Source organism: Otolemur garnettii, unplaced genomic scaffold (assembly GCF_000181295.1).
Source record: "Otolemur garnettii isolate 467f Iridium unplaced genomic scaffold, OtoGar3 scaffold00229, whole genome shotgun sequence".
In the NCBI taxonomy this organism is placed as follows: domain Eukaryota; kingdom Metazoa; phylum Chordata; class Mammalia; order Primates; family Galagidae; genus Otolemur; species Otolemur garnettii.
In genome coordinates this window covers 1,236,807-1,245,723 of record NW_003852624.1, presented here as the reverse complement: position 1 = coordinate 1,245,723, position 8,917 = coordinate 1,236,807, and the positions used below count along the sequence as shown (strand labels likewise).

Below are 8,917 nucleotides of genomic sequence, written 5' to 3'. Positions count from 1 at the left end.
CAACAGAATGAGAGATGGAAAGTCTGCTTTCAAAGGCATGCAGGGGGAAAGCCAAGAAAACAAAGCCTGTACTAAGCACCTTTAAACCCTGGAGGGACACCAGGCACCGAAGACTGGAGACACTCTCTGCCCCAGAGGGGCACTCAGGTCCCGTGCATGTTATTCACCACAGATACTTTGCTTTCCATCTTGCACCTTTCTTCCCATTTTCTTGCTCCCTAGGCACTGTCTCATGAAAGCAACTGCAGAATAAAGCGGCTGCCTGACCTCATCCCAGAGAGGAAGCTGGGGCTCGCTGAATTATGGAGAACAGGTGTCACGTCCATTCCAAGACTAGGCTCTCGCCCCTACTTGGAAATCCTCCCACAGACAGAAGAAAACATGAACCTCAAGTACTGCGATCTGTTTTATTCTCTTTCAACATTCAAGTTGGTTCAGAACATTACAAGAGGCGTGAAGAGAAAAATAATTGCATTTTTAAAACTCAATCTGTCCAGAGTATATTATATATGAAAACCGTGCCATTATCTCTTAGGAAAGCAAAGACATTCAAAATTAATTTGATATTACAGTTCAAGATTGAGACTAACCTCCAAGTATGGCATGTGCAAGGTTTAAGTGCAATAAGTGTTTTCATTCCAATTATTTTACAGAAATGCCGAATGGATGGATATGATTTCTAACATTCAAATTCTTCAAGGTTTCCGAACTAAGTATTTAAATGAAAACTAAAATGTTGCGTGGTCTCAGTGGCTTTCGATTTCCTGTTTGATCTCAGAAATATATGGATGGTCTTTGCCGTGAGCTACTTCCATGATTGCAATGGCCTAGGAAAGAGTGAGAAAAAGGGTGAGAGCCTAGATGGTGATCCCCTCACACCCCCACCCCCACTGACTTTGGTTCAAGTTCACCCTCTCTGCTTTAAGGCACAGGATGCAGACTGGCTCTTGAAGCCTATGTTCTTTTCCATAATATGGCTTTTTAAACAAAGGAAACAAGGTTATCTGGTGACCAATTAGTCATCCATTCTGCAAAAATATCCAGCTAGCAGCTGGAGGAATGAGGTAGAGAAACCGATTCCATGACACTCTTTTGCCCCAACCTTCTAGATATTTCAGTCAAAAATACTTTAAAGACTTAACTTTTTGACTATGTTCAACCAAGAAAACAGGTAATGCTGGACAAGAAAAGGCCATAGTGAACTTCACGTTAAACTGATTTTGGTTTTAGTTATTAATTTGTAAAACATGGCTAGACCATTTTTGCTATTCAAAAATGATATTCTGGCTCGGCGCCTGTGGCTCAAGTGGCTAAGACGCCAGCCACATACACCTAAGGTGGCGGGTTCGAATCCCCAGCCCGGGCCCGCCAAACAACAATGATGGCTGCAACCAAAAAATGGCCAGGCGTTGTGGCGGGCGCCTGTAGTCCCAGCTACTCGGGAGGCTGAGGCAGGAGACTCACTTGAGCTCAGGAGTTGGAGGGTGCTGTGAGCGTGATGCCATGGCACTCTACCCAGGGGGATAGCTTGAGGCTCTGTCCAAAAAAAAAATGATATTCTTTCCTTTTTTTTTTTTTTTTTTAAGACAAGGTCTCACTTTGTCACCCAGGCTAGAGTGCAGGGGCCTCGCCCTACCCCACAGCAACATCTAATTCCTGGAATCAAGTGATCCTCCTGCCTAAGCCTCCTGAGCAGCTGGGACTATAGGCACAGGCTACCTCATCTGGCTAATTTTTCTCTTTTTTGTGGAGATGGGGTTTTGCTATAAGGACCCAGGTTCGTCATTTTTCCTTTTAATACATATTTTTAAAAAACTTAAGAACACATGCAGGTTTCCTTGGGGGATGGTAGAGAGAACGTACTTCACAAGGTGTCTGCACGGTCAGGCACTGGACAGTGACTGAGTTTCCAGTGGCTCAGTCATTTCTTAGCTGTGTGGCCTTGGGCAATTACCCTGTACCTCACTCCCCCCATCTGTAAGAGTGGAACAAGACCCACTTCTCAGGGCTGTTAATACACACAGAATGTTTCAAATCGTTTCTGGCATTTAGAAAGTTTATATTAAATGGATTGGTTAGGGAAGAATGCATTTGTTCTTTCTTGGTCAACGGTATTCCTCACAGATAGAAAAAAACTTCAATTACTTCCCAATAGGGAATTTCTGATGATCTGTGACAATGACAAGCATTCCTTTCTACATATACTCTACTCCTAGAGGTCAAACCAGTAGAAGGCAGCCCAAACAATAAACACATTCCTTCACTTTGAACTATGGTCCAAACACCTCCCCTGCCCTCTGTGTCAATTTTAAGACTCATATTCCTTGCTCAGATCTGCTCCAGCCTTCACTGCTCTGTTGTTTAATTACCTGCCAGCACTTTACAGTTGTGACCCAATTGGCTAATTTCCCCTCCAACCTAAGACAGTATGTAATGTTATCTTGGGAGACAAACTCCATTTCTCATTTCTCAACAGGCCAGACTGTTATAAATAGTCTCTTACAGGAGTAGACTGTCCCCCAAATTCCACTGTATTAACTATAAACTTCCACGTAAAGAACAATGAGAGTTAACACACAGGACGATCATTCAGAGCTACTGTACAATGCCCTTGCTGGCAGCACAGGGCAGCCTCAAAGACTGAGGGCAAATGCTGCCCAGGGGCCAGGCTCCCTCTGGGTGTTCATCAGAGCACAAGTGGAGGAGCTGAAGCTTTCCATGCAGAAAGCCCCCCTGCTGGCATGAAAGCCCCACCACCTACCTAGCCGGGGCTCCATACTCACTTAACCTGCTTGAACCTCACTTTCTTCATCCTGAAAGTCTATCTCATTTTTGTGAGAATTAAAAAGAAACAAGAGGGTCTTAGTATGTAACTGGCACTCAACAGATGGTGATGATGGTTAACTGCGTTTTGGAAACAGAAAATGCATGATCCTAACAGTGAGCGACTCTCGATACCCAACTTCCTGGATTTCACAACTGGGCATCCTAATTCCGTAAATCCTAAAGGGCAAATGGGAGAATCGCTCGCCAGTGGCCTGGGACCACTTCTCTGGCTTCACAGGGTCAGGGGTGGCCCCCTTCTCCGTGGCCAGTGGCTGGGCCTGTGATTGTGGGCAGTCCCACTGCTGTGCACAACCCTTTCCTTGTGGGGGGCCTGGATGTAAGCAGGGCATAGGCTCAACTACTCAGTCCCCCCACTGCTGAGCCCACTCCCTGCTGCTCCTGTGGCCACAGGGTAGGTGACAGTAATAGCTGGTCACCCTCTACCACTTGAGCCATGCGGCCTATTTGGCATGGAGGAGACTGTCCAGGAGGCCATTTGGTCCCTTGAACCCTAACCTTGAACACAGACATACCTTTTTCAGGGCCTTCTCCCCTGCGGCTTTGTGCTCCAGACCCATGTACAGTCTTCCCAGCTTCAGCCACATGGAGGCCACGTTGAGGGAGTACAGAGGGTAATGCTTACTGCGAGGAGAGAAGACAACAGGCCACCGGTCACAGGCTGTCTGTCATAGGCTGCTGAAGGGCCCTGCATATGCCCCCCTCTCCACAGCAGCAGGTGGAGTGCTGGGTGGACAGTGTGGACCGCCCAATGCTGCCTGGTCATTGTAGACACTGCTCATTATTTTGTACTTTGTGTGTTTCAAAAAAGCTACATAAAAGCCACAGGAGAAATTCTATACAAAGACACATGGAACTAAAACATTCGATTCCGGTTAAGGTGCCCAAAATGAGGCCCTGGGAAAAGACCTTTTAAAGTAAATGCCCCACGGATGAGGGCAGCAGTTAGCTGATCACCTCCCACTGGAAAGACAGTGCACTTACACACACACACCCCTGTGTGTTTTAAGACCCCTGCTTTCTGTTACACCCTGCAATATGAGTTGGTTTAGCAAAACCTTAAGCTCTCTGAGGTCCAGGGACCCCCACCTCTTTCTTCTAGGCATTCCTTCTCTATTGTCCAGTAGGCATTCTCTGGTTTTAAGGGAAGGCTGACTGATGGGAATTGCCAGGGAAAGAGCCATTTTCCTAACAGGGCTCAAGCAGCAGCTCCTGGGTGAGCAAGCGTGTGTGTTTATGTGAGTAGGAGGTGTTTATTTACACACAGGCCTGCTCCACCCTGTCTATCCTGAATGTCAGTCCAAAAGAGACATGTTCTAGCTGTATTCCTGGGCAGGAGGCAGCATGCTGCCCGGAAGAAGCCCTGGGACCAGCCCCATAGAGGGCCCGAGATAGGTCTCACTGAAGGTTAGCTCAGCTCGGGAAGGCTCTGGCACAGTAGAGCCCTGCTGGGAGAACCCCCACAGTCTGGAATAATGTCTGTCTGTCTATGCCCTACAGATCTAACACAGGGAAGTGTGCAGGAGCCCAGAGGACCTCCTCACCCATGTCAGCAGGAAGGGAAGGCTTTGAGATTATCTCTGATTTAACAAATTCTGTTTCCCAGAGCTGGCTTCCTTGGGCTCCCCCTGCTGGTTCATCAGGGCACAGTGGGGTAAGTGGAGGAGGGTGGACTGAGCAGTGGACATTCAGACCAGCCAAACTTTACAGTCCCCAAACCCAGAACTTAAAGGGGCAACGAGGGCTTCTCAAATGCATGAGGAAACACCTGGGGTACTCCTGGAACATAAGGAATTCTGGGTCTAATGACCAGAGATTCTCATCTACTGGTCCAGTTGGTCTTGGGCAGACCCTGTAAACACAAAATGTCAGTGCCTTTAACAAGTACCCCAGTGACATCATGTAGACCATCCGAGCTGTGAAGCGGCTAGTCAGAGCCAGAAGATATCATGACTTCTGTCACCACTTAAAGGTTTAATAACCTTCTCAGACAGGACACGTGCCCCAGCTAATATTCATTGTTGCTGAAGTGAAAAATCAACTTTTTTTTTCAAACTTGGAGTGGGAGGACATTAGATAACCACAGAGACCCACTGGTCCCAGAGTCTCCTCACTTGCAAACTGGGGCTATAATTTGAAAAAGCAAAAGGAGTTGACGGTGTGAGTGATGATGGAAAGAGTTCCTGAGATTACCCCTTTCCGACTCCTAAGTGCCATTTAACTTGGAAAAGTAGGTGTGGAAAGAAGTAAAGGAGTGGCTTTTAAACACTAGCCGGAATTAACTACTATGGAGATGGGACCCGGAGGCACACTGCCTCAGGACACCCAGCATCATCTTAACCTGCCTCCCTGGGATGCTGGAGAGAACAGCCTGACTCGGTGGAGCAGTGGTGTGCCTGTACCTCCAGATGTGGGTGCAGAGAACAGGCATGTTCTAGGCGTGTTCCCATGGGATGGGAAGATGGCAGCACAGCGACAGTACGCATCCCGAGTATCAAATTCCATTCTGAGCTAGGATGGTCGGAATAGCCGCCGCAATCACCTGTAGGGCTTGATGATTTTCTGTCCATATCGCAGGGCTCCTTCCCAGTCCTGCATGTACAAGCAGACGCCCATGGCCTGGTACATCATGTGCAACATGTACACGTTACTGTCCTCAAACACGGAGCTCATCTTCTCCTGGCTGAGCTCGCAGATCTCCAGCAGCTCACTAGGGGGTGCCAGGGAGTCAAGGAAAGGACTGAGGGGGCCCAGGCTGCCTGGAGACAGCCCCTGACAGGGTTCAAGGGGGAGTTCTTCTGTCCACTCCACTCACACCCTCACCCTCTGAAACAGTGAATTACAGAAAGCCAAGAAAAAGTGAAAGGAATTACATTTTTCTCAAAGAAATAAACTGGGAGAATCTGATGACCTCAACTGCTAAACAAAACTAAAAAATGTTAGCCGCAGGGTACACACTCTCAGTTCTGACATAAACAGTGTTGATTAGGATCGCAAACCCTCAGTCTCCCTACCAAATCCAAATCCTCCCCCAAGCTGGAACCCTGAGCATGGCTCCTACCACGGCCATGTTCTTTCCAACATTGAGAAACACGTGCCTTTGTCTCATTTCCTTTCATTGGTTTAAAGTTCTACCCTTTAGGGTTCAAATCAAATCCTTTTTCAGCTCTCAAGAAAAGGCTACTATGTGGTGGTTAAGAACGTGGATTCTGATAGCAGAGCTTGAGCAAAATCCTGGCTCTGCCACCATCAGCTGTGTCCTTTGGGCAAACTACTTGATATCTATGAGCCTTTTTCCTCATCTGCTACACGGGAATGACAACAGTTGCTACTCAGAGTTCCCTGGGAAGAGACTTGAAATGAGCCAGGCTCTTGGCACTGTGCCTTGCCCAAAGTAAAATGCCCAGGACACAAGGGCCTTCAGAGTTCCATTCTTCGCAGCCTTCCCCTGCTGGGGGAAGCTAGACAAATGAGCAGGAACGAGAACATCACTGTAACGTTTGACAGGGTCACAACCACATCACAGTGGTCACTGCCTTCATCCATTTACCAGAAGACATACTTCCTTCAATATTCAGAATCTTTATTATTTTTTTTTTTTTTGAGACAGAGTCTCATCATGTCACCCTTGGTTGAGTGCCATGGCAACATAGCTCACACCAACCTCCAACTCTTGGGCTTAAGTGATTCTCTTGCTCAGCCTCCCAAGTAGCTGAGACCACAGGCACCCGCCACAACACCTGGCTATTTTTTGTGGTTGTCCTTGTTTAGCTGGCCCAAGCTGGGTTTGAACCCGCCAGCCTCCGTGTATGTGGCTGGCACTATAACCACTATGCTATAGGAACTGAGCCAATATTACGAATCTTAAACCCATCCATCTCTTGCTCCTCTGCCCAGCTCTGCACCATGTCTTGTCGGCAAGGGACTGGAAAACTGCCAGAGCGGTTGTAAAGGATATATTTATAGTGCTTGGCCCTCCGGAACTCCTCGATGACATTGCGTGCATATCGGACCATGTCACGGACGGTTTCTGCCTTTGGCGGATCGTTGAGTTTCCGGATTTCCACCTTGGCCTTATCCTGAAGGAAATGTCCACAAGTGTAAGCAGTTACCTCCCGTGGAAACCATATTGATGGGAAAACCTTTTAAATAATACATATTTCTATGCAGAGGTAGTGGCTTGCCCCTTTTAAGGTTACAAAAGCATAGAAGGAAATCAGGCAATGGATCTAAAAGAAATTCAATACTCCACTGCCTTTTTATAGAAACAAAAGCAATTACACTAATTTTCTAGACAACCTTATCTAGAGTGTGTTTGCTATGGGCAAATACGTATATTCGCATGTCTATGAATCAAGAGAATAAAGAGGGGTGGCATTGCCAAAACGACAATTTGGACAAGGCCAGGAACACTTCCACACATTCTGGTGAACAGGTTAAAAACTCCTGAAAATTCTTACAATTCTTTTTCCTTCTCTTTTTCTTTTGAGCATTTATTTCTTTTCATGAAATATAATAGTAACTGGGCCAATCCTTGTCTTGTTTGTATAGTTTAATGGAAATGTTGTCAACTGCTCGTAGGAGCAAGTTTGAACAGAGACCTGGTCAAACTGGATTCCTTCTGGCTGTCTTTGTAAGGTGGGATGAAAGGGTTAAAACTGTCTGTGAGGAGACAGGCCCATGTGAGACAGAGGAGCTCATTCTGCAGAGAGGTCCCGAGGTCAGAGTGCAGACAGTGCCCTGGCTCTGTCAGGGCCCTTACCTTGTCTTTGGTGGTGCACTCCTGGCACTCGCAAGTAAAGAAGTAAGAATCTCTTAAGCGGTCATTCCTGTCTTCTGTTGGGTACAGTAGGTCGATGTAGCTGGTAAAAACCTACAGGGTCCAGAAAGGTAAAGCTTCAGTCTGGTACAGGTGCACTCAGTCTTTATCACTGCTGAGCTCTGCGGTCATTTGCCCTTGTGCCACCTCCAGGGATGGAGGATAATGAGGGCCACAGCTCAGGGATGTGCTGTCTACTGCTAAACGCTCAACTCCTAAACTGAGTGGCCACCTAATGTTGTCCTCCTTCTCACAGCTAAGAGAAACAATCTATAGAATGAAGGAGCCCCTGAAACAGGGACACTGGAGGGTTGAAAGGATCCCCGCTTCCCTCCACCCCAAAGATAGCAGCTGGGGGTCTGTTCCAGCGGTGGCTGCTTTGGTCTCAGATACAAATGCAAAGGGCCCCTGGGCAAAGATTCCACTCCACCTCAGGGTTGGGCCTTTGTGCAGACTCTTTGATTTCACAACCTGGAAAGCCTCAGCTGCTTTCACGCCGTCCCGCTGGGTGTGTGCAGGGCAGGGCACGAACACACACAAACTGCTACTGAGTTTCTCTCCCCACATCAGCTGGCAACGGAACAAGAAGGTCTGTGCGGGCCAGAAGTCAGCGGAGGGCACACCCAGCTTCTAGGACACTCCTGGCTGCTGCTGCCGCAGCAGATCCTGATGCCCCTGGGCTGGGGACCGGGAAAGTCTCACCTTTGGCTCCATGGGTTCTCCTGCCCTGGCCCCTTCCTATTAGGGTCTGTAACTGAGGCTGGGAGCATATGGAGGAGACCAGCATTTAGATGTCCGTTATCTGCTCACTGGGACAGCCCTGGCTGCTCGTCCCACACAATCAGGCGAATGTCTGACTGAACAGATGGGTTTCACAGAGCTGCCAGCGTGCCAGTGACTGCAGGCACCACCAGGCAGGCAGGAGAGGGACACGCACGGGGCTCGGTGCTGCGGGGGCAGCCAAGCCCTTCCTGACCCACGGACATGTCAGGGCTCACTCTGACACCTGGGGAATGGTTCCTTCTGTTCTGAAGGGCAAGTAACCCCCAAAGCACTGGTTTTCCCAAAACGAAGTGTTTCAGATCTGTGAGAACACAATGGCGGAGGGAAATGGCAGCCAGCCCTGCCCGGCCTCCCCGGCCACGGCCTGCCTCATGGTCTCTGACAGGACTGATGGACACAGTGCAACAAACAGAGGTTCCAGAAGATGGCGACAAAGGCCACAGCTGTACCAGAGCTCACGGCTCAGACAGT

At 48.3% G+C, this 8,917-nt stretch overlaps 1 protein-coding gene across 1 annotated transcript in view; it reads right to left on the bottom strand.

The window, feature by feature from the left end:
• Positions 1-393: 393 nt before the first annotated feature.
• The window catches only part of SMYD2 (SET and MYND domain containing 2), a 50,937-nt gene continuing 42,413 nt past the window's right edge, over positions 394-8,917 (bottom strand). The window contains exons 8-12 of the mRNA XM_003802047.3: positions 7,607-7,717; positions 6,803-6,923; positions 5,387-5,561; positions 3,360-3,468; positions 394-827 (exon numbers count right to left, since the gene is read on the bottom strand). Of these exons, the coding sequence (XP_003802095.1) occupies positions 747-827; positions 3,360-3,468; positions 5,387-5,561; positions 6,803-6,923; positions 7,607-7,717 (597 nt within the window). The 3' untranslated portion in view covers positions 394-746. The remainder of the gene's footprint in view (positions 828-3,359; positions 3,469-5,386; positions 5,562-6,802; positions 6,924-7,606; positions 7,718-8,917) is intronic.